Source organism: Neofelis nebulosa, chromosome 16, assembly GCF_028018385.1.
Source record: "Neofelis nebulosa isolate mNeoNeb1 chromosome 16, mNeoNeb1.pri, whole genome shotgun sequence".
Lineage (NCBI taxonomy): Eukaryota > Metazoa > Chordata > Mammalia > Carnivora > Felidae > Neofelis > Neofelis nebulosa.
Window position 1 is genome coordinate 56,270,114 of NC_080797.1, and position 26,171 is coordinate 56,296,284.

Consider the following 26,171-nt stretch of genomic DNA (forward strand, 5'->3'; position numbering starts at 1 on the left):
AATTGGTCTATAGTTCTTTTTAGTGGGGGTCTTTGTCTGGCTTTGGAATCAAGGTAATGCTGGCTTCATAGAAAGAGTTTGGAAGTTTTCCTTCCATTTCTGTTTTTTGGAACAGCTTCAAGAGAATAGGTTTTAACTCTTCTTTAAATGTTTGGTAGAATTCCTCTGGAAAGCCATCTGGCCCTTGGACTCTTGTTTTTTGGGATATCTTTGATTACTAACTTGATTTCTTTACTGGTTATGCATCAGTCCAAATTTTCTATTTCTTCCTGTTTCAGTTTTGGTAGTTTATATGTTTCTAGGAATTTGTGCATTTCTTCCAGATTGCCCATTTTATTGGTGTATAATTGCTCTTAATATTCTCTTATTGTTTGTATTTCTGTTGTGTTGGTTATGATCCCTCCTCTTTCATTCTTGATTTTATTTATTTGGGTCCTTTCCTTTTTCTTTTTGACCAAAGTAGCTAGGGATTTATCAATTTTGTTATTTCTTTCAAAGGACCAGCTTTTGCTCTGTTCTACTGGTTTTGTTTTTGTTTCAATAGCATTGATTTCTGCTCTAATATTTATTATTTCCTGTCTTCTGTTGGTTTGAGGTTTTATTTGCTGTTCTTTTTCCAGCTCCTTAAGGCATAAGGTTAGGTTGTATATCTGAGATCTTTTGTCCTTCTTTAGGAAGGCCTGGATTGCTATATACTCTCCTCTTATGATGGCCTTTGCTGCATCCCAGAGGTTTTGGGTTGTGGTATTATTATTTTCATTGAATTCCATATACTTTTTAATTTCCTCTTTAACTTCTTGGTTAGCCCATTCATTCTTTAGTAGGATGTTCTTTAGTCTCCAAGCATTTGTTACCTTTCCAAATTTTTTCTTGTGGTTGATTTCGAATTTCATAGCGTTGTAGTCTGAAAATATGCACGGTATGATCTCAATCTTTTTGTACTTGCTGAGGGCTGATTTGTGTCCCAGTATGTGGTCTATTCTGGACAACGTTCCATGTGCACTGGAGAAGAATGTATATTATGCTGCTTTAGGATGAAATGTTGTGAATACATCTGTTAAGTCCATATGGTTCAGTGTGTCATTCAAAGCCATTGTTTCCTTGTTGATGTTTTGATTAGATGACCTGTCCATTGCTGTGAGTGGGGTGTTGAAGTCCCCTACTATTGTGGTATTATTACCAATGAGTTTCTTTATGTTTGTTATTAATTGATTTATGTATTTGGGTGCTACCACATTTGGCGCATAAATGTTTTCAATTGTTAGGACTTCTTGGTGGATAGAACCCTTAATTATGATATAATGCTCTTCTCCATTTCTTGATACAGTCTTTATTTTAAAGTCTAGATTGTCTGATGTAAGTATGGCTACTTCGGCTTTATTTTGGTGACCATTAGCATGATCATCCCCTTACTTTCAATCTGAAGGTGTCTTTAGGTCTAAAGTAGGTCTCTTGCAAACAGCATTTTTTATCCATTCTGTTACCCTATGTCTTTTAATTTGAACATTTAGTCCATTGACATTTAGAGTGAGTATTGGAAGATATGAATTTATTGTCATTATGTTGCCTGTAGAGGTGGAGTTTCTGGTGGTGTTCTCTGGTCCTTTCTAGTCTTGTGGTTTTTGGTCTTTCTTCCTTGTCTTTTCTCCTCTCAAAGAGTCCCCCTTAAAATCTCTTGCAGGGTGGGTTTAGTGGTTATGAACTCCTTCAATTTCTGTTTGTCTGGGAAACTTTTTATCTCTCTTTCTAGTTTGAATGGCAGCCTTGCTGGATAAAGAATTCTTGCCTGCATATTTTTCCAATTCAGCACATTGACAATATCCTGCCACTCATTTATGGCTTGCCATGTTTCTGTGGATAGGTCTGCTGCAAACCTGATCTGTCTTCCCTTGTAGGTTAAAGACTTTTTTCCCTTCCTGCTTTCATGAGTCTTTCCTTGCCTGAGTATTTTGTGAATTTGACTATGATATGCCTTGTTGATGGTCAGCTTTTGTTGAATCTAATGGGAGTCCTCTGTGCTTTCTGGATTTTGATGTCTGTGTCTTCCCCAGATTAGGAAAGTTTTCTGCTAGGATTTGCTCACCTAATCCTTCTACACCCTTTGCTTTCTTCATCTTCTGGGACCCCTGTGATTATGATATTGTTCCTTTTTAATGAGTTGCTGATTTCTCTAATTCCTAAATCGTGCTCTTTTGTCTTAGTCTCCCTCTTTTTTTTATGCTTCATTGTTCTCCATAAGTTTGTCCTCTATATCTCGGATTCGCTGCTCTGCCTCATCTGTCCTTGCCACTGTGGCATCCATTCGAGATTACAGTTCAGTTATAGCATTTTTTATTTCATCCTGACTAGGTTTTATCTCTGCAGAAAGGAATTCTAATCTGTTTTCAACCCCAGCTAGTATTATTATTAAATTCTAAATTCTGGTTCAGACATCTTGCTTGTATCTGTGTTAAGACCCTGGCTGTCATTTCTTCCTGTTCTTTCTTTTGGGCTGAATTCCTTCATTTTGTCATTTTGAAAGAAGAAAAGGAATTAATAAGTTAAAAACTTAAAATTAAAAAATTAAAAACAACACATAAAAAATCAAATAAAGGATGCTATATCCTAGGTGTGTTCTGGTGTGGTTGTTGAAAGGAGCTTGATAGATTACAGAAGAAAGGGAAAGATGAGAAAAGAAAGGAAAAAAGGAAAATGATTGGAAATTTGAAAAAAAATGAATACAATGAAATAGAATAAAATGAAAGGATGGAGAGACTTGTGGTGTTCCTGAATAGTGAGGTTGGCCCAGATGGGCAGGGCTTACTGTAATGGCTCCATTCTCCACCAGATGGTGCTGCTTAGCTTACTGGGGTAGATTGTTGTGGAGTCTAGGGGTGTGTATGCACATGCACGGGAGGGGTGAAAATGGCATCACCCAGCTTCCCAGTCTCTACCATTAGAACTCTGTGCTCTGACCAGCAATCGTGTATCCCTCCTTTGTCTCCAGCTTCCATCCGCTCCCCACTTTTACTGTCCATGACTAAGCCATCAGCTTGCCAGGCAGCACATCCCTCCTGAGTTTTATCTCAGATGCAGCTGTTTCCCATCCCCTCACTTCTGAGGGACTGCAGTCTTGCCCCGCTCAGACCTTTGGGAGGAGGGTCTCAGCAAGGGCCAGGTGCCCACCTGTCCCCAGGAACATTCTCAAGACCATGCTGCTGCTGATGCCCAGAGACTGTGGCTGGGTGCCAACCCACCCCAGAGAAAGTTCACGTGATCATGGAGTGGCAGCGATTCAGGGATTATGGTACATCACAACACACATCTGGCACCAGACTTGCCATTTAATGTCCTTGTTCCAGCACCACCGAATGTAGTTGTTCTCTGGGGTCCACTGGGAACTTTGTGGGTTGGCTACCCTACATCTACCATATGTCCTTCCATCAGAACCATCTCTCCTCCATGAGGCCTGATGACCCTGAGGACCTTGCTCTCTGCTCCTGGAGATTTGCCCTTCCCATGACAGCAACACCAGGTATTGAGTGGCAGAGTTCCAGGCTCTGCACTACCCCTGTTTTTAGAATCTTAATAGAATTTAAACCCTCTCCTTTCTCCTTTCTCCCTTTTTTGTTCAGTCCCTGCGGCTGTTTCCACTTTTCCACTTTCTCTCCAGCTGCTTTCGGGGGGGGGGGGAGTGCTTTTCCCATATTCTTCTCCCACCCCATCTCTGTCCTCTTTCTGCATGCAAAAGTGGCTCCCTGCCCTCCGTGGCTTCTCTTTCCCCCAGTTCACCTCTCTGCGCCACATACCTGCTGAATTCTGTGGTTCAGATTGTGCAGATTATTGTGTTAATCCTCAGTTTTCTAGGTGTGCAGGATGGTTTAGTGTTGGTCTGGCTGTATTTCATGGATGTGAGACACACAAAAAAACTTCCATGTGTCATTTTGTCTCCTTCACCAAGAAATTTATTAACTACCAAACATTATTATAATTAAATTGCTTAAACCAAGACTAAAGAGAAAATCTTAAGAGAAGTCAGAGAAAATACCACATTGTGTACAGAGGAACAAAGATGCAGATTACAGCGTATTTTTGGAAATGATGTAAGATGAAAGACAATGAAGGAATATATGTAAGTTACTGAAAGACAAAACTACCAACCTAGGCCTCTATCCAACAAAGCTATGTTTCAAAAGCAGAGGTAAAGTACTTTTTCCATGCGCACACAATTTGAACAAATTTATCAATAACTCACCTACACTATAAAAATGTTAAAGAAATTCCTTTGAGCAGAAGGAATATGATGCAAGACACAAAGGAATGAACACCACCGGGAATGGTAACGGCATGGGTAAGGATAAGGAATTTTTTTTCATATTATTTAAACTTCTTTAAAGGACAAGTGGCTGTTTAAGGCAAAATAACATCAACATATTATGGTTTTTATAGAAGTACAATGTATCTGGACAAAGCACAAAACCTGGAGAGAAATGGAAGGATAGTGTTGTAAAGTTCTGATACATCATATGAAATGGTATCATATCACTTGAAAGAAGACTGTGATAAGTTAAAGATACATACTGTAAACCCTAAAGCTACCACTAAAATAACAATACAAAGAGAACCAATAAGCCAATAAAAGAGATCAAATGTAATTGAAATACAGCATGCCCATTGTCTTGTTGCTTTGAATATTGCTCCAGAGAAATCAGAAGCCAGAAGGATCAGACAATTGGATTTGTCTGCTGTGATTGTTAAGAAATCTTTCAATCTGAAGATATATTTTATAATTTTCCCATATTATATCTTAGAACATTTTTATTGTTCCACTTATTGATTTTTCTACTCCACATCCATTCTTACTGGATCCTCACACTCTAGATAGATCTTCTTGATAACTACAGTAATATTTGTCTAATTTCTCTCCATTTGTGTGATTATCTCAAGACTTCCTCTATGTCAGGAACAGGGTTTTCAATTTCTTGTTGCTTCTAATTTATTTTTTATTCTGTATTGTTTCACAATCTGTGTCCTTAGCAAGATCCCTCTTTGTCTCTTTTGGCTGCTTCCTCACTTTGTCTTTCAAGGCTTGTTTCATTGAATTTAAAGACTTCCTAAATTCTTCTATAGCAATAGCCTTTGAGAAACTAGCTGAAATCCTCAAGATTCTGCAGAATAAAAATATTGTATATTTACTTTATAATTTCATTGGCTATTAGATTAAATTAAAAGCAAAATGGACCTTTTAAGTCCAGTACATTCATCTTCTTAAGGCCCTTTTATTTTAAAATTAAGAAATAAAATGCAACCTGTCTCCCTGGGGAATTGTGTCTCCCTGGGGAATAGGTTCATGCAGTAACCTATTTTCTCCATGGGAATAATATTAAAGCAGAGCTAAGGAGCCAAGATCCCAAATAACCAAAAGGCACACAAAATGTTTTCAAAGATAGTGATCAGAATTACTACCATCACTAACAGAATAAAAATGGAAAGGCATAGGGACGCCTGGTTGGCTCAGCCGGTTAAGCAGTGGACCTCAGCTCAGGTCACAATCTCACAGTTCACTAGTTCAAGCCCTGCATCGGGTTCTGTGCTGGCAGTTCAGACCCTGGATCCTGCTTCAGATGCTGTGTGTCGCTCTCTCTCTCTGCCCTTAGCCTGTGCTCTCTCTCTCTCTCTCTCTCTCAAAAATAAATAAACATTAAAAAAAACTTAATGGAAAAGAATCATGTAATGTGGTTTCTAAAAAATTGCAGTTTGTACTTTCTGATCTTATATTTTGAAATATTCCACAACTATTCCTGGCCCATAAAAGGCCAGACACATGACCTCTCTGTGTCCTTCATACTCTCCCAGTACATGATATCAAGCATTTCTGCACCATTGCTGTATTGAAAATAGTGAAAATATTTTTTTAAAAGTCACAATATCTGAGTCTGCCTGGCACATATGGCTCAAAGATATTCCTGTGACTCCTTCCCTCATTGAGTGCTTCCTCAGCCACCATGAATAACCAGCTCTTCCCTCTATACCTGCCTATGTGTTCACACACACACACACACACACACACACACACACACAATGTCTGCATCTCAGGGCCCTCTAATTACTATTCTGATGACCCTAATTACTATCTGAAATTTCTTTTTTTATATTTATTTATTTATTTTGAAAGAGAGGAGTGGGGGAGAGTGAACATGAGGTAGGGGCAGAGAGAGGGAGAGAGAGAATCCCAAGCAGGCTCTGTGCTGTCATCATGGAGCCTGACAGGAGGGCTCCATCTCACAAACCATGACAACATGACCTGAGCCAAAATCAACAGTTGGAGGCTTAACTGACTGAGCCAACCAGGTGCCCCTATCTGAAATGTCTTGTACTTGTATTTGTTTACTTGTCTGTGATTTACCTCTGCCCTAAAGAAGAAATCTTGTCTGCCTAGTTTGATACCCTACCCCTGATCCCCAGCACCTAGCAGAGTACATGGCTCAGAGTGAGGGCTCATAAAATACTCGATAATTCAATGTTTAGATCAAATAGTTTCATGGTTAACTAGAGATGAGAGCTACCTAATTGTTTCTTAGCCTGGGATCTTCCTGTCAAATAGGAACCTTCAGAATATAGAGATGTTTCTTTGCCCTGGAAGCCAGACAGAGCAGAAGATTATGGAAAATATCTGGCTCAGCTGTTAGGTTGAACCCAAACACGATGTTTCTTTCCAGGCCTGAAAATCGACGGACACTGTCCAACACAATGTGATTGGCCATGATATCCGATGCATCTTGGATCTGTACTAAAAGATCAGATTCCCCATCGAGCTGAGATGTATTTCTTTTCCTCATTGCTCTTAGAAGCTTATCTTTATATATTTCCACTTCACTTGCTTTGCTGAAAAGCACGGCAATGTCCTTGGGAGAATAACCATTCCTAAAGAGAAAGTGGCATTTCTTTGCTACTTGGAACACCATATCTTCCATGTCCAAGTACTCCATAATCTCCACGTAGCCCGGAATACCCTGAGCCCATTCAGCTTTATGAACCATCTCCAGGGACGCAGGCGGGATGTTACATGGAGGATTTTCTCTGACCTCCTGCATTACTTCTTGTAGGTATTTGGCTATTGGATCTGCATTACGGATCACTCTGGTGAGCTCTTCTCTTGGATACTGGGCTGTGAGAGCAGGGAGGCCACTGCAGCTCAAGTGGGTAGTCTGAAAGTAGTCTAGAAAGATCCAGAGAATTCCTGGGCAATCCTTTTTTCTCTGAGTGATGGCTTTTGCCTTCTCATACCAGTCTCCATCCTCAGTGCGAAAATTCTGAGCTTCATCGATGATGATGTGCTTAATCTTTTGGAAGTCATTTTTCATGAAGGTTTTCCGGGTCACTGCCTGGCAGACATGTCTCTGGCTGAAAATGTAGAGAAACACAGTCAAGTTACCCCACTCAAACAAAGGAAGCCAATTATACTCTTAAACACATCTGGACCTAGTCATTACAATATGACTTTTCACATGCAAACTTAAAACCACACCAGTCAAAATTATTTTTAAAAAATCATTATAGTTAGGCTGCATACCTCACAAAATTCTTCAGAGGCTGATTTTCACAGATGTAAAGAATATCATCTGGTTGACAGTGAAACACATTCCTGATCTTCTCCATTATCCTAAGAGCCAGGATGGTCTTCCCTGATCCAGGTAAGCCATGAACAAACAGCTCTTTAGTCATGCGAATGTTCTTTGAAAGCAACTCATACTGTTTATCTGTGAGGAGGCTGAAAACCTCAGAGCCCAGCTCTTCACTTAAGAAAGATCGGAATCCGAGCAAGACTATCACAAGGGACTGTAACAGAGCTTCCATGTGCTGGGTGGTCCTAAGGTTATAGGAGTTGGGGTAAATTTGCAAATCCAAATCATGAAGAGTCGTTGCTGTATTATCAGGATTCAGTAGGAAGGTCAAGGGAGTGACACACAATTTCCCAGTGTAGCCACCTGTGTTCACCAGCGTCTGTTTTAAGACGCGGGCGACTGTCCTAGAGTAGCCCTTCCAGCTTGGGTCCCACTCACTGAGGATAGTGTAGAGGCGTGGGGTGTTGTTCTGGGAAAGCAGAAGAGCATCACAGATGACTCCCTGCTTCTCTTGCAGACCCACGTCCACAGCCCAGCTTCGAGAGAATATCAATATTCCTTGAGAGAAAGAGCGCATTTCCTTATTTATTAAGTTTTTGAGTCCTTTATGTGTTGAGAACAGCTCCTTGTAGATGCTTTCTGGTGTATACACCATTCTGTCTGGTAATACTAAACAGGAAAAGAATTGGAATAAATTCGAGAATCTGCAAACAAGCTAGAATCATCATTATCCGTAATAGATTCAATCCACATTTGGGCCCAACCACGTGTCAGCATAAGGATGCATTAGTGATAGGAAATAAAACAATTCCCAGTCCAATGGAGATGATAAGTGACTGGCATAACAGAGACAAACAATAATTATACAAACTGGTAAATGCAATGGGCAAGAAGTGCACAGATCATTATGCAATCACCAAGGAGAGGGAGCCCTCAGGAAAAAAGAAAATGTGAAAGTCTTTCTGAAGAAGGAGACACCGGAGCTGCTTAAGGGATGGCTGTGAGTTAGCCCTCTGAAGGATGCGAGAATGGAGAGATAGGCAACAGGGGACTCATGAGTAAAGCACAAGACAAGAAACTCATGCAAGCACCTCCAAGAAGTTTGTGTTGTGATGTCTAAAGTGAAAGGCACAAAGGAGGAAATGAGGATGGAGAAAAAGGCCTTATGGTGCTATCTTAGCACCTGGCAACGCTGACTAGGGTTAACAATACTGTGTGATATATGTGAAAGTTGCTAAGAGAGAACGTAAATGTTCTCAACACACACACACACACACACACGTATGGTAATTATGTGAAGTGATGGGTATGTTAGCTAACTTTATTGTGGTCATCATTGTGTAATATGTACAGGTTTGAAAAAAATCATTTTGGGGGCTCCCAGCTGGCTCAGGTGGTGTAGCATGCAACTCTTGATCTTGGGGGTGTGAGTTTGAGCCCCGTGTGGGGTGTAGAGATTACTTTAAAAAATGAAAGATTTTTTTAAAAATAGGGGAAAAAACCCCATGCTGTACACCTTATGTAGATGATGTTATATGCCAATTATGTCTCCATAAATCAGGAAGAAACACCTATCATCGGTTATAAACTATATGAGGTGTCCTACACGACATTTTGTGAAAGGCAAAATTATAGGGATGGAAAATAGATCAACGGCTGCTAAGGGTTAGGGATTGGAGAATTTTGACCACAAAGGGGCAGAATGAAGGGGCCTTTTTTGGGTGATGGAACTATTCTGTGTCTTTACTCTGGTGGTGGTTACATGAATCTATACCTTTAGAATTCTTTAAGAAAAAATCCCATTTTATATATGTAAATTTTAAAAATTAATTTTTATAAGTATTTTAAAAAAAGATTTAGGTGTTTTATATGTATAAAAAGGGTTCTTGAAACTTTTGGCATCACAAGCCCAAATCGGGACTCTAACAAAATCTATGAACCTTCTCCCCAGGAAAAAAATAAACACAAAATTTAAATTTTAAATTCAGGGTAGATGGAAGACACAAGCATGAATCCAGATTTCTGTGATTGGCTGGATGGAGGATGGACTCTCCAATTCATAGACACAATGTGGAAGAAATGGCAGAAAAAGAATATTTCATACAGATTAATATTCAGAATATACAGAACAAGTAGAAGATTGTCAGCATGGAAGACTGATTTTGGAAATGTTCAGTTTAAGATACCTGTGGTACATCAAGTATCCAGGAAGTAATCTGGACACACCAGTACCATTGGTCTGGGCTCAGACAAATACTAAAGTTATTTTCTATACCATGGACTAAACTAAGGGCTCCTCCTCCTCCTCCTATTTTAATCTAACATCATTTACAAATTATTGAGCAATGATTTCAACTAAGTAAAGGAATAACATATAAACATAGGAAAGGTTAGTTCAAAACTACCTTTGGTTTTACATTAATACGATTATTAAGTAAAATGTTTGGAAATGGTATAATGTATATTTTAAAGCTAAGAGCTTTCCTAAATGCCAGCAATTCACAATCAGAAATTATTATCATATAAGGATCTCCTTCTAGTAATAAATTTAAACTTTTTAATTCTAGGGTAGTTAGAATATAGTATTACACTAGTTTCGGGTGTGCAATACAGTGATTTCGCAATTCTATACATTACTCAATGCTCATCATGATAAGTGACTCTTAACGCCCATCACCTATTCCACCCATCCCCCACCCCTCCCCTCTCATAGTCACCAGTTTGCTCTCTATAGTTAAGAGTCTGTTTTTTGGTTTGCCTCTTTTTTTTCTTTGTTTGCTTTCTTGCTTAAATTCCACACAGGAGTGAAGTCATATGGTATTTGTCTTTCTCTGGCTGACTTATCATTCTAGGAATAAAATTTGACATATATAGCAACAATATAGATAAAACCGAAACAATCAAGAGATGTAACCTATTTCACTGATTATAAGTGTACTTTAATATCTCTGAAATCAAGATACATCTTCTAATTTAAATTGGCAATATTTTCTTTATTCGTGGTAAATAAAATAATAATACAATATTGTTTCCTTGGGTTTGATGAAATATAGTAAAAGAAGACTTTAATAAATGGCCAAACATCCCATGTTCACCTATGAGGAAATTCATTGTTGTAAAAATGACAATTCTTCCCAAAGTCATTTATCAATTTCATGTGGTTGCCATCACAATAATCTCCACGTGTCCTTTTCTTTTAGGTGGAACAAAATGATTCCAAGCTTCTTCTAGAAGAGAAATGCCATGATAATACCATTTGGTGGATTCTGGTCTATGTTTTGAATTACGATTTGGCAACGTTCACTGAAGGGTACAAGCAATTGTTACTACTTGGAATTTATCTTTAAGGAACACCTCAAGGCATTTTTAGAAAAATGTATATTGTAGCATTGTTGAAAATAGAAAAAAATTAGGTGTCATATAAAATTCCATCAAAGAAAGGACTGGTTAAAGAAGTGGGTAGCAGGGTAGTTTGCAAAGTTCTATTTTTTGACCTAGGTGATGGTTACACAGGTTTTGCTGTGTACTAATTATTCTTTTTTAAAGTTTGAATTTAGTTAAGTAATCTCTACACCCAACGTACTTTCTGTACGTATAGTATATTTTACAATAAAAGCAGCTAAAATTAGTAACATCTATGTTTAGGGATACTACGAAACACTACACAATCAATAAAAGAATTGGGTAAATCTATGAGTAACGTCATGACAAGACAGACTTATGTCACTCAGATTCAGCCTTATGCTTGCATATATTTGTAGTACATTCATTTTCACTGCTGAATAGTATTCCACTAGGTGAATATACTACAATACGAATAGTAACCTAGAGCAGTAACGGGGATCTCTCCAATTTTAGACATCTCTTGATGCATATGTACACATGCTTCCCTAGAAACTAGAAAAAGTTACTGACTGGCATAATATCCAAATGACCAATTTAGTCTAAAGGGATCAACCCAATTTAATTCATAGCAGCAATGTACAAAAATCCTGATTAGGGGCGCTGGAGTGTCTCAATTGGTTGAGCATCCAACTCTTGATTTCTGCGTGGGTCATGATCCCAGGGTGGTGGGACTGAGCCCCGCATTGGGCTACATGCTGAGCATGGAGCCTGCTTGGGATTCTCTCTCTCCCTTTGCTCTTCTCCCCGCTCACATTCTTTCTGTATCTCGCTAAAAAAAAAGATTCTGATTACCCAGAACGTCTCCAACATCTGTTATTTCAGTTAAATAGTGTAGGATAGTATCTACTTGTGGTTTTGAAGTGCATTTCACTCATCCCGATAGCTTGAACAGCCCTTCCTAAGTTTATTGGACATGGGTGTTTCCTTTTCGGAGAAATACATCTTTATAACTACTGTGTATTTGTCTATGGGGTGGTTTGTGCTTTTAACAAGTTTTGTAAGTTCTTTATATATTCTTGATACCAGTCCTTTGTCAACTGCATGGATTTCATAATCTTCTTCAAGTTTGTCATGGATTCTTTCACTCTCTTTAAGGTATCTTTTGAGTAACATAAGTTCTTAATTTTAGTGTGGTGAAATTTATCAATCTTCTTGTTTAAGGTTAAAATTTTTAGGTCTAGTGTAGGAAATCCTGTCCTACCTCAATGATGCAAAATTATTTGTGTACATCTACTAAAGTTTCAAGGGTTTGTTTCTGACATTTAAGTCCTTAAACCTTCTGGAATTGATTTTTTTTCTATAATATAAATAGGAGTCCAGGGTTTTTTTCATATGAATGAACAACCAACATGTTCCAAAGCAACCAGACATGAATTACCTGGAAAGTAACGTTTTTGCTGTGCTTCCAGACATTCAAAATTCTTATGAGTGCACACAGTCCTGCTGCGGGGTGTAGTGGATGACAAACTCAATGCAAGGACCATCTCAGAAAATCTGGAAAGATCTTAGGAAGTAAGAAGTAACAGTTCAATATGCAAAAATGCAGACTCCAAATTATAGCTAAGCTGTGTTGTAGTCTTTCACTTTGTCTTAGAACCCAAAGCCTTGGCCCACAGATCCTTGTGTATACATTCTGAGTCAACTCAAGAAAGTTTATTGATATCTTGGGCAGGGTGAGGTACTATATGGAGCAATAGTTTTCATTTTAATTGTATTCTATTGAAACTCATGTTTTATTTTTTAGAATGCTTACATTTTAAAAATACAATTAGAAAGTATAAAGTTTGGGGTGCTGGGTGGCTCAGCTGGTTAAGCATCCAACTCTTGATTTCGACTCAGGCCATGATCTCATGGTCATGAGATTGAGCCCCACATTAGGCTTCACACTGAGCATGGAGCCTGCTTGAGATTCTCTCTCTCTCTCCCTCTCTCTCTCTCTCCCCCCCACCTCACCTCTCTCCCCCGCTCATGTGCTCTCTCTATCCCTCTCAAAATAAATAAATAAAAATTTTTTAAAAAGAAGGAATGAAGTTCAATGGATACATATTTCTGAGAAGACTCTGAAATGTTCTTTATTTTTGTGGACTTTTGAAGATGTTACCATTAATTTATTTTGTCTAATTTCATCTTGGACTTTCTTTTTCCAAGTGGGATGTACATCACCAACACTACTCTGGCTTATCATTCTTGGTGAGTAGCACATGTTCACTTTGAAAAGGAAAAGTAGGAAAGGAGAGAGCTAGCCACGGACTATTTGTGTTTGGGTTCAGAATGGAAGAGGGGCGATGAGAAAGGGAGAATATTTATTCCAGGGACCAAGAACGGAAAGTGACAGTTGGGTTAAAGATGACACATATGTGCACGTGAAAAAGAATTTCCTGAATAATTAAAGGAGTTCATATTCAGAAAGGTAAAGAAGAGACTTCAAAATGAACACAAGAAAGGGAGTGAAAATAAAAATTACTAGCTCAGACAGCCCCCTGCACCAACCTCTGGTAGGTCTATTAGCCCAGGGCAACATCTTTTTGCTGAATGCAAGGTATTCAAGATAGGCAGAGGGAGTGAAGTGCAGTGACCTACCAACTGTATCTATCGGAAATCACAAATCAGGCATGTGCAATTAAGACAGTGCTTTTCTTTGCCTAGATCTTGAAATAATACCCTAGTTCCTCCCTCACCTCTCCCCTTCTGTCCCCCCAAATGAACATTATAATCATTGTGGATTCTGCTCCCTGACCTGGGTCGGCTTCCATCATCCAAGCTATCCATTGCTTCGCGTCCAGCTGTTTCACACAATTGTCCTTCACCTGCCAGGAACTGGGCATCTTGGAAAACACTGCACAGCAAAATTGTTCCACCTTGACTGCACAGACATATCCATGAAGGGTCCCCTGATTGTGTACTTCAAGGAATTTGACAGCATATTTTATCTCATGCTTCTGTGTACAGAAATGATGGACAGGGAGATTCCTAATACAGGAATCAATACAAGCCTTCAACATGTCAAGATCTATTTTCTCCTTTTCACATCCAATGACTTCATGGGTCTCATCATGCACACCAAAAAATATATACCCTCCTTCAGTGTTTGCAAATGCAGAAACACAACTAGGGAGACTCTGGTGAAAGCACTGTGACTCCTCTGTTGAGAACATTTTAAATTCAACGTGGAGGGAATTAGTAAAGTTGAGCTTTTCTAGGTACTGAAGCTGAGTTCTAGCGAATACAGCAGCAGCTGAGGCCCTTATGTTATACTCGTTTCGCACACCAACCTGAACTTTGTGTGGACTTAATGAACTGGAATCAGTATTCCTAAGAGTCTGAGTTTTCCCTTTGAGGAATGCCAATGCTTCCTTAGAATCCATGACATCAGTAGATGCTCTGTATCTATAGCACAAATTGGAGCACAAGGTAGCAATTCGTACACCAGAGGCATCTGCGTTCCAGGATCTCACAAAAATCAAAAAGAGTTCTCCCTGCTGCATCTCATCTAAATAGCCTTTAAAAATTGAAGGCATCGTCAGGCCTACTCCATGGATTTCATAATTGTAGTCTTTGTTCTCAATCTCAGCTTTGACCACTCCGCCACCAGAATTCAGCAGAGCACATATTGCTTTCAAGATGTTTTTCCTCTGTTTTTTCCGCAATTCAGGATTCATTTCTTTCCTTTGTGTATCCCCAAGGATGATCTTTCCTGCATTTAAGACACATTCAGCAAAGTTTGTTTCCAAATCAACCTTGAGACTCATCTTCTCAGCACAGGTCCTTTTCCTACCCTGAAATATAAGAAACAGGAAGACAGAACGATTAGAAGAGGACAAGCATAGGGGAGGTGGGAAAACGGACACTTTGAGACCACTTTTCTGAAGTTGGTCACTTCATTTATGCACACAGAGTTTGAAGCCACTTTCGTGCATGAAATAAGTGCAGAGGCCAAGGGGAGGAGCTAAGTCTACTGGAAGCCCACTGCCACCGAGAAATGATCAAGAGACTATTTTGACGCTGTGATTTTAGTAACTGTTTGTGCCATGATCTCTGAGTGGCAAAGTCTCCCAGATCACCTGCAGAAAAGTAGAAATTGTGCAAAGATACATGAGGACGGGGGCTGCAATGCAACCAGAAAGCTTTCACTGTCAGTGGTGTCCCCGGGGTGTGTTGATGTGTATTGATTTTCTCGGTGCTCCTTCTCCTCTCACTGAGACTGGGCTATTCTTGGATTGTTGCTATGGAACAGATCTTTAAGCTTTCCCTCATTCAAGAAGTTCTCATCCCATGAAAACTTACATATATATATGTAAGTTTTACATATATGTAAGTATATACATATATAAGTATATACATATGTAAGTATATACATATATGTAAGTATATATATATATATGTAAGTGTATACATATACACATACACATACATAATTTATTAGAAACGGACAAATTATTGACTGTTTGGATCAACCCAGCTGGCAGGTTGAGGTGGGCTTTTGGCATTTCCTAAACTTTAAGTGACAACAGGGAATCTCAGAAGAGGTAAAGCTGAGTGAAAGTGTGCACACACCATCTTGACAACCACACCTCATGATGGAAGGGCAGTGTGAGGGATGCACATTTCTGCAGCTGCTTATCTTTAACTCTTTGGTAGCAGTTGAGTAAAAAGAAGGAGTGACTAGACCAACTCACACATAATTACACAGGTCTCCATCAAAAGACAGTTCTTTGTGAACCAAGATGTTCTGCTATCTCCTCATCCAGCTTCCTTCCTCAAAAACAGGTTGCAGGAAACCAAAGACAGAAACCCGAGAGAGAGAAGAAAACACAATCCATACTCTGAAAACTATAGAACACTAATGAAAGAATTTGAAGGGGACACAAAGAAAAGGAAAAGTTATCCATGCTCATGGATTGGAAGAACAAACATTGTGAAAATGTCTATACTACCCAAAGTAATCTACACATTTAATGTAGTCCCTATCCAAATACCAACAGCATTTTTCATAGAGCTAGAACAAAAAGTCCTAAAATTTGTATGGAACCACAAAAGACCCCAAATAGCCAAAGCAATCCTGAAAAAGAAAATTAAAGCTGGAGGTATCACGATTCTGGATTTCAAGCTGTACTGCAAAGCTATAGTCATCAAGACAGTATGGTACTGGCACAAAAACAGACACATAGATTAATGGAACAGAATAGAAAACCCAGAAATGAACCCACAACTATATGGTCAACTCACCTTCGAGAAAGCAGAAAGAATATCCAATGGAAAAAAAAGACAATCTCTTCAACAAATGGTGCTGGGAAAATTGGATGGCAGCATGCAGTAGAATGAAACTTCTTACACCATAAACAAAAATAAATTAAAAATGGATGAAAGTCCTAAATGTGACAGGAAAACATAAAAATTCTAGAGGAGAACACAGGCAGCAACGTCTTTGACCACAACTGTAGCATCTTCTTACTAGACACATTGCTGGAGATAAGGGCAACAAAACCAAACATGAACTATCAGGATTTCACCAAGATAAAGAGCTTCTGCACAGCGAAGGAAACAATCAAAAAAACTAAAAGGCAGCCTACCAAATGGGATAAGAAATTTACAAATGACATACCTGATAAACGGTTAGTACTCAAAATCTGTAAAGAACGTATCAAACCCAACCCCCAAAATACAAACAACCCCAGTTAAGAAATGGGCAGAAGAGGGGCGCCTGGGTGGCGCAGTCAGTTAAGCGTCCGACTTCAGCCAGGTCACGATCTCGCGGTCTGTGAGTTCGAGCCCCGCGTCAGGCTCTGGGCTGATGGCTCGGAGCCTGGAGCCTGTTTCCGATTCTGTGTCTCCCTCTCTCTCTGCCCCTCCCCCGTTCATGCTCTGTCTCTCTCTGTCCAAAAATAAATAAAAAACGTTGAAAAAAAAAATTAAAAAAAAAAAAAGAAATGGGCAGAAGACATGAATAGACCTTTTTCCAAAGAAGACACACAGATGGCTAACAGACACATGAAAAGATGCTCAACATCACTCATCATCAGGGAAACATCATCAGGGAAATACAAATCAAAACCATGATGAGATAGCAACTCACTCCTGTCAGCATGACTAAAATTAACAAGATACAACAGGTGTTGGTGAGGATGTGGAGAAAGGGGAACACTCTTGCACTGTTGGTAGCAACGCAAACTAGTGCAGCCACACTGGAGAACAGTAGGGAGTTTCCTCAAGAAACTAAATATAGAACTACCCTATGATCCAGCAATTGCACTATTAGGTATTTACCCAAAGGATACAAAAATACAGATTTGAAGGGCTACATGCACCCCAATGTTTATAGCAATATGATCAACAATAGCCAAACTATGGAGAGAGCCCAAATGTCCATCAGCTGATGAACGGATTAAGAAGATATATATATATATAGGGGCGCGTGGGTGGCTCAGTCGGTTGTGTCCGACTTCAGCTCAGGTCATGATGTCATGGTCCATGAGTTCAAGCCCCATGTCGGGCTCTGTGCTGTTAGTTCAGAGCCTGGAGCTTGCTTCAGATTCTGTCTCCCTCTCTTTCTTCCCCTCCCCCACTCACTCTCTGTCTCTATCAAAAAAACGAATAAACAGTAAAAAAAATATTTAAATATATATATGTATATGTATACATATATGTAATGGAATATTACTCAGCCATCAAAAAGAATGAACTCTTGCCATTTGCAATGTCATAGATGGAGCTAGAATGTATTACGCTAAGTGAAATAAGTCAATCAGTGAAAGACAAATACCTATGATTTCCCTCAGATGTGGAATTTAAGGAAAAAAACAGAAGAACATACGGGAAGGAGGGGAAGAGAAGAGAGAGAAACAAACCACAAGAGACCCTTAACTGTAGAGAACAAACTGAGGGTTGATGGAGGCAGATGAGTAGGAGATGGGCTAGATGGGTGATGGAGATTAAGCAGGGCACCTGTGATGAGTACTGCATGTTGTATGTAAGTGATGAATTCTACCCCTGAAACCAATATTGCACTGTATGCTGACTAACTAAAATTTAAATTAAAAAAAAAGAAGCCAACACAGTCCTCTGGATGGGACCCCAGAATGACAGCTGTGGGGCAGGCCTAGAGGATCACTATCCAAAATGGGAACAAGTGGCTTCAGGCTTCAGTGGATGGACACTATACAACCAATGGGATGCTTCATGTGTTAGTCAGCTGAAGAGGTAGAGAGTTTGGGGCTGAATTAGTAATAGGGACTTGGGAAAACATGTAAATACAAATATAAGACAATAACTCTAAGAACAAAATGAAAAATAGTATCAAAAACCATACCTGTGGTAGATCCTGGGAAGATGGCGGCGTAGGAGGACGCTGGGCTCACCGCGCGTCCTGCTGATCACTTAGATTCCACCTACACCTGCCTAAAGAACCCAGAAAACCGCCAGAGGATTAGCAGAACGGAGTCTCCAGAGCCAAGCGCAGACGAGAGGCCCACGGAAGAGGGTAGGAAGGGCGGCGAGGCGGTGCGCGCTCCACGGACCGGCGGGAGGGAGCCGGGGCGGAGGGGCGGCTCCCCGGCCAAGCAGAGCCCCCGAGTCTGGCTGGCAAAAGTGGAGGGGCCGGACGGACTGTGTTCCGACAGCAAGCGGGACTTAGCGTCTGGGAGGTCATAAGTTAACAGCTCTGCTCAGAAAGCGGGAAGGCTGGAGGACAAAGGGAGGGAGAGCTGCTGAGCCCCCGACGGCAGAGCTCAGCTTGGCGGGGAACAAAGGCACTCGCCAGCGCCATCTCCCCCGCCCATCCCCCAGCCAAAATCCCAAAGGGAACCAGTTCCTGCCAGGGAACTTGCTCACTCTGCACAAACACCCAACTCTGTGCTTCTGCGGAGCCAAACCTCTGGCAGCGGATCTGACTCCCTCCCGCTGCCACAGGGCCCCTCCTGAAGTGGATCACCTAAGGAGAAGCGAGCTAAGCCTGCCCCTCCTGCTCCCGTGCACCTTGCCTACCCACCCCAGCTAATACGCCAGATCCCCAGCACCACAAGCCTGGCAGTGTGCAAGTAGCCCAGATGGGCCACGCCACCCCACAGTGAATCCCGCCCCTAGGAGAGGGGAAGAGAAGGCACACACCAGTCTGACTGTGGCCCCAGCGGTGGGCTGGGGGCAGACATCAGGTCTGACTGCGGCCCCGCCCACCAACTCCAGTTAAACACCACAGCACAGGGGAAGTGCCCTGCAGGTCCGCACCACTCCAGGGACTATCCAAAATGACGAAACAGAAGAATTCCCCTCATAAGAATCTCCAGGAAATAACAACAGCTAATGAACTGATCAAAAAGGATTTAAATAATATAACAGAAAGTTAATTTAGAATAATAGTCATAAAATTAATCGCTGGGCTTGAAAACAGTATACAGGACAGCAGAGAATCTCTTGCTACAGAGATCAAGGGACTAAGGAACAGTCACGAGGAGCTGAAAAGCGCTTTAAACGAAATGCAAAACAAAATGGAAACGACGAAAGCTCGGATTGAAGAGGCAGAGGACAGAATAGGTGGACTAGAAGATAAAGTTATGGAAAAAGAGGAAGCTGAGAGAAAGAGAGATAAAAAAATCCAGGAGTATGAGGGAAAAATTAGAGAACTAAGTGATACACTAAAAACAAATAATATATGCATAATTGGTATCCCAGAGGAGGAAGAGAGAGGGAAAGGTGCTGAAGGGGTACTTGAAGAAATTATAGCTGAGAACTTCCCTGAACTAGGGAAGGAAAAAGGCATTGAAATCCAAGAGGCACAGAGAACTCCCTTCAGACGTAACTTGAATCGATCTTCTGCACGACATATCATAGTGAAACTGGCAAAATACAAGGATAAAGAGAAAATTCTGAAAGCAGCAAGGGATAAACGTGCCCTCACATACAAAGGGAGACCTATAAGACTCGTGACTGATCTCTCTTTTGAAACTTGGCAGGCCAGAAAGGATTGGCACGATATCTTCAGTGTGCTGAACAGAAAAAATATGCAGCCGAGAATCCTTTATCCGCAAGTCTGTCATTTAGAATAGAAGGAGAGATAAAGGTCTTCCCAAACAAACAAAAACTGAAGGAATTTGTCACCACGAAACCAGCCCTACAAGAGATCCTAAGGGGGATCCTGTGAGACAAAGTACCAGAGACAATGCTACAAGCATAAAACATACAGACATCACAATGACTCTAAACCCATATCTTTCTATAATAACACTGAATGTAAATGGATTAAATGCACCAACCAAAAGACATAGGGTATCAGAATGGATAAAAAAACAAGACCCATCTATTTGCTGTCTACAAGAGACTCATTTTAGATCTGAGGACACCTTTAGATTGAGAGTGAGGGGATGGAGAACTATTTATCATGCTACTGGAAGCCAAAAGAAAGCTGGAGTAGCCATACTTATATCAGACAAACTAGACTTTAAATTAAAGGCTGTAACAAGAAATGAAGAAGGGCATTATATAATAATTACAGGGTCTATCCACCAGGAAGAGCTAACAATTATAAATGTCTCTGCGCCGAATACCAGAGCCCCCAAATATATAAAACAATTACTCATAAACATAAGCAACCTTATTGATAAGAATGTGGTAACTGCAGGGGACTTTAACACTCCACTTACAGAAATGGATAGATCATCTAGACACACGGTCAATAAAGAAACAAGGGCCCTGAATGACACATTGGATCAGATGGACTTGACAGATATATTTAGAACTCTGCATCCCAAAGCAACAGAATATACTTTCTTCTCGAGTGCACATGGAACATTCTCCAAGATAGATCATATACTGGGTCACAAAACAGTCCTTCATAAGTATAAAAGAATTGAAATTATACCATGCATACTTTCAGACCACAGTGCTATGAAGCTTGAAATCAACCACAGGAAAAAGTCTGGAAAACCTCCAAAAGCATGGAGGTTAAAGAACACCCTACTAACGAATGAGTGGGTCAACCAGGCCATTAGAGAAGAAATTAAAAAAATATATGGAAACAAACAAAAATGAAAATACAACAATCCAAACGCTTTGGGACGCAGCGAAGGCAGTCCTGAGAGGAAAATACATTGCAATCCAGGCCTATCTCAAGAAACAAAAAATCCCAAATACAAAATCTAACAGCACACCTAAAGGAAATAGAAGCAGAACAGCAAAGGCAGCCTAAACCCAGCAGAAGAAGAGGAATCATAAAGATCAGAGCAGAAATAAACAATATAGAATCTAAAAAAACTGTAGAGCAGATCAACGAAACCAAGAGTTGGTTTTTTGAAAAAATAAACAAAATTGACAAACCTCTAGCCAGGCTTCTCAAAAAGAAAAGGGAGATGACCCAAATAGATAAAATCATGAATGAAAATGGAATTATTACAACCAATCCCTCAGAGATACAAACAATTATCAGGGAATACTATGAAAAATTATATGCCAACAAATTGGACAACCTGGAAGAAATGGACAAATTCCTAAACACCCACACTCTTCCAAAACTCAATCAGGAGGAAATAGAAAGCTTGAACAGATCCATAACCAGTAAAGAAATTGAATCAGTTATCAAAAATCTCCCAACAAATAAGAGTCCAGGACCAGATGGCTTCCCAGGGGAGTTCTACCAGACGTTTAAAGCAGAGATAATACCTATCCTTCTCAAGCTATTCCAAGAAATAGAAAGGGAAGGAAAACTTCCAGACTCATTCTATGAAGCCAGTATTACTTTGGTTCCTAAACCAGACAGAGACCCAGTAAAAAAAGAGAACTACAGGCCAATATCCCTGATGAATATGGATGCAAAAATTCTCAATAAGATACTAGCAAATCGAATTCAACAGCATATAAAAAGAATTATTCACCATGATCAAGTGGGATTCATTTCTGGGATGCAGGGCTGGTTCAACATTCGCAAATCAATCAATGTGATACATCACATTAACAAAAAAAAAAAGAAGAACCATATGATCCTGTCAATCGATGCAGAAAAGGCCTTTGACAAAATCCAGCACCCTTTCTTAATAAAAACCCTTGAGAAAGTCGGGATAGAAGGAACATACTTAAACATCATAAAAGCCATTTATGAAAAGCCCACAGCTAACATCATCCTCAACGGGGAAAAACTGAGAGCTTTTTCCCTGAGATCAGGAACACGACAGGGATGCCCACTCTCACCGCTGTTGTTTAACATAGTGCTGGAAGTCCTAGCATCAGCAATCAGACAACAAAAGGAAATCAAAGGCATCAAAATTGGCAAAGATGAAGTCAAGCTTTCGCTTTTTGCAGATGACATGATATTGTACACGGAAAATCCGATAGACTCCCCCAAAAGTCTGCTAGAACTGATACATGAATTCAGCAAAGTTGCAGGATACAAAATCAATGTACAGAAATCAGTTGCATTCTTATACACTAACAATGAAGCAACACAAAGACAAATAAAGAAACTGATCCCATTCACAATTGCACCAAGAAGCATAAAATACCTAGGAGTAAGTCTAACCAAAGATGTAAAAGATCTGTATGCTGAAAACTATAGAAAGCTTATGCAGGTAATTGAAGAAGATATAAAGAATGGAAAGACATTCCCTGCTCATGGATTGGAAGAATAAATATTGTCAAAATGTCAATACTACCCAAAGCTATCTACACATTCAATGCAATCCCAATCAAAATTGCACCAGCATTCTTCTCGAAACTGGAACAAGCAATTCTAAAATTCATATGGAACCACAAAAGGCCCCGAATAGCCAAAGTAATTTTGAAGAAGAAGACCAAAGCAGGAGGCATCACAATCCCAGACTTTAGCCTCTACTACAAAGCTGTCATCATCAAGACAGCATGGCATTGGCACAAAAACAGACACATAGACCAATGGAATAGAATAGAAACCCCAGAACTAGACCCACAAACGTGTGGCCAACTAATCTTTGACAAAGCAGGAAAGAACATCCAATGGAAAAAAGACAGTCTCTTTAACAAATGGTGCTGGGAGAACTGGACAGCAACATGCAGAAGGTTGAAACTAGACCACTTTCTCACACCATTCACAAAAATAAACTCAAAATGGATAAAGGACCTGAATGTGAGACAGGAAACCATCAAAACTTTAGAGGAGAAAGCAGGAAAAGACCTCTCTGACCTCAGCCGTAGCAATCTCTTACTTGACACATCCCCAAAGGCAAGGGAATTAAAAGCAAAAGTGAATTACTGGGACCTTATGAAGATAAAAAGCTTCTGCACAGCAAAGGAAACAACCAACAAAACTAAAAGGCAACCAACGGAATGGGAAAAGATATTTGGAAATGACATATCGGACAAAGGGCTAGTATCCAAAATCTATAAAGAGCTCATCAAACTCCACACCCGAAAAACAAATAACCCAGTGAAGAAATGGGCAGAAAACATGAATAGACACTTCTCTAAAGAAGACATCCGGATGGCCAACAGGCACATGAAAAGATGCTCAACGTCGCTCCTTATCAGGGAAATACAAATCAAAACCACACTCAGATATCACCTCACGCCAGTCAGAGTGGCCAAAATGAACAAATCAGGAGACTATAGATGCTGGAGAGGATGTGGAGAAGCGGGAACCCTCTTGCACTGTTGGTGGGAATGCAAATTGGTGCAGCTGCTCTGGAAAGCAGTGTGGAGGTTCCTCAGAAAATTAAAAATAGACCTACCCTATGACCCAGCAATAGCACTGCTAGGAATTTATCCAAGGGATACAGGAGTCCTGATGCATAGGGGCACTTGTACCCCAATGTTTATAGCAGCGCTCTCAACAATAGCCAGATTGTGGAAAGAGCCTAAATGTCCATCAACTGATAAATGGATAAAGAAATTGTGGTTTATATACACCATGGAATACTACGTGGCAATGAGAAAGAATGAAATATGGCCTTTTGTAGCAACGTGGATGGAACTGGAGAGTGTGATGCTAAGTGAAATAAGCCATACAGAGAAAGACAGATACCATATGGTTTCACTCTTATGTGGATCCTGAGAAACGTAACAGAAATCCATGAGGGAGGGGAAGGAAAAAAAAATAAAAGAGGTTAGAGTGGGAGAGAGCCAAAGCATAAGAGACTATTAAAAACTGAGAACAAACTGAGGGTTGATGGGGGGTGGGAGGGAGGGCAGGGTGGGTGATGGGTATTGAGGAGGGCACCTTTTGGGATGAGCACTGGGTGTTGTATGGAAACCAATTTGACAGTAAATTTCATATATTAAAAAATAAATTAAAAAAAAATATTTAAAGAAATAAAAATAAAAAAAAATAAAGTCTACATTTGTTTGGAAAAAAAAAAACAAAAAAACCATACCTGTAACTGATTACATGGCATAGCTATAAACAAAATGACAGTCATAATATTATCAACTCTGAATATTGTTCTGACCGGAAATGATGACGTAATCATACTGGCAGGATGTAGGGAGAAAAGGGGTAGTGAAATGTGGAGGAGGGAGGTCATTATCTCCAGAAACAGACAGCATTTAAGGTGGGGGGGGGGGGGGGGGGGGAGGTGTGTAAACATAAGCATGTTGTTTAGAAATATATAAGTAATTCTGAACAAAAAAGCCAAAGAGGCAAGAGGATGCCCAGAGAGCAGAAAAAGGGGGCAGAGTAGAGGGTAAGAGGCCACTGATTTTCTTATTATGTCTTATGAAACTATGACTCTCAAAACTACACACATGAGACTCCCACTCCCAGACAGAATAGAGTACCAGGGACTAGATCACTCTCTTCTCTAAAATAAGAAAAACATTTTAAAAGAAAAAATGGCTGAAAAATTTCCAAATTTGGTGTAACTTGTAAAAAATTAAGATCAAGATCCACAATATTCAACAAGCTGCAAGCACTAAAAATACAAAGAAAACAATACCAAAGCGCATCTTCATTTAACTGACCAAAACCAATGATAACGAGAAAAATCTTAAAAGCAACCAGAGGAAAAAGATACATTACACACACAGAAGGACAAAGGATGACATTAGGATTTTTTGTTGTTGTTGTTTTGTTTTGTTCTTTTTCAGAAACAAAACAAGATAATGGATAAACGTCTTTAAACCAATGAAAGAAAAACAAACTATGAACCTAGAGTTCTATACCCAATGAAAATGTTTTTCAAAAATTAAGTTAACAACAAAAAGACAAACAATCCATTTTTTTAAATGGACAAAGGACTTGAATAGATGTTTCTCCAAAGAAGATTTACAAATTGCCAATAAGCATACGAAAAGATGCTTAACACCATTAGTCATTAGGCACACACAAACCCAAACCACAATGAGATACCACTTCACACCTATCAGGATGGTGATGATGATGATGATGATGATGATGATGATGATGATAGAAGGAAAATAACAAGTATTGGTGAGGAGGTAGAGAAACAGGAATCACTGCTGCTGGAATGTAAAAAGGAAGCAGTCATTGTGAAAAGCAGTTTGAAGAGTCTTCAAAAAGTTAAATGTAGAGGCACCTGTGTGGCTCAGTTGGTTGAGTGTCCAACTCTTGATTTCAGCTCAGGTCATGATCCCAGGGTCAGGGGATCAAGGTTAAGGTTCTCTACATATCTTTCTTTCTTTCTTTCTTTCTTTCTTTCTTTCTTTCTTTCTTTCTTTCTTTCTTTCTTTCTTTCTTTCTTTCCTTCCTTCCTTCCTTCTATCTATCTATCTATCTATCATCTATCTATCTCACTCTGCCCCTCCCCCATTCACCCTCTCTCTCTAAAACAACAAAAACAACAAAAGTTAAACATAGAATTAGTATCTGATCCAGCAAATCCTTTAGGCTCAAATAAGTCATAAATGTTCATACCAGAACTATTCACAAAGGTCAAAAGGTGGAAACAACTCAAATGGCCATCAACACATGAATGGATAAACAAAATGTGCTACAAACCACACAATAGAATAGTATTCAGCCATAAAAAGGAGTTAAGTACTGACATGCTTCAACATGGGAGAACCTTGAAAACATTATCCTAAGTGAAAGAAGCAAGACACAAAAGGTCACTCTATGGACCATATATTTATATCCCCCCCAGGAATTCATATGTTGAAACCCTAATCCCCATGGGGATGGTCTTAGCTGCTGTGAACTCTGTGGAGGTAATTAGGCCATGAGGGTGGAACCCTAATTATGAGTCTAGTGCC

At 39.8% G+C, this 26,171-nt stretch overlaps 1 protein-coding gene across 21 annotated transcripts in view; it reads right to left on the reverse strand.

Annotated features, from left to right (window-relative positions):
* Positions 1-3,920: 3,920 nt before the first annotated feature.
* Positions 3,921-26,171, reverse strand: part of LOC131497052 (schlafen family member 5-like) — a 29,104-nt gene continuing 6,853 nt past the window's right edge. For 5 of the 21 annotated variants that reach the window (XM_058702983.1, XM_058702975.1, XM_058702976.1 and 2 more), the window contains 6 exons: positions 18,316-18,404; positions 16,236-16,378; positions 13,747-14,785; positions 12,388-12,513; positions 7,553-8,273; positions 3,921-7,383 (listed from right to left, as the gene is read on the reverse strand). In XM_058702983.1, coding sequence (XP_058558966.1) covers positions 6,576-7,383; positions 7,553-8,273; positions 12,388-12,513; positions 13,747-14,758 — 2,667 coding nt within the window. In that variant the 5' untranslated portion in view covers positions 14,759-14,785; positions 16,236-16,378; positions 18,316-18,404 and the 3' untranslated portion in view covers positions 3,921-6,575. Of the gene's footprint in view, positions 7,384-7,552; positions 8,274-10,576; positions 10,832-12,387; positions 12,514-13,746; positions 14,786-16,235; positions 16,379-18,315; positions 18,405-26,171 lie in introns of those variants that run through there. The other 16 variants (XM_058702989.1, XM_058702981.1, XM_058702973.1 and 13 more) reach the window with 7 other exon arrangements.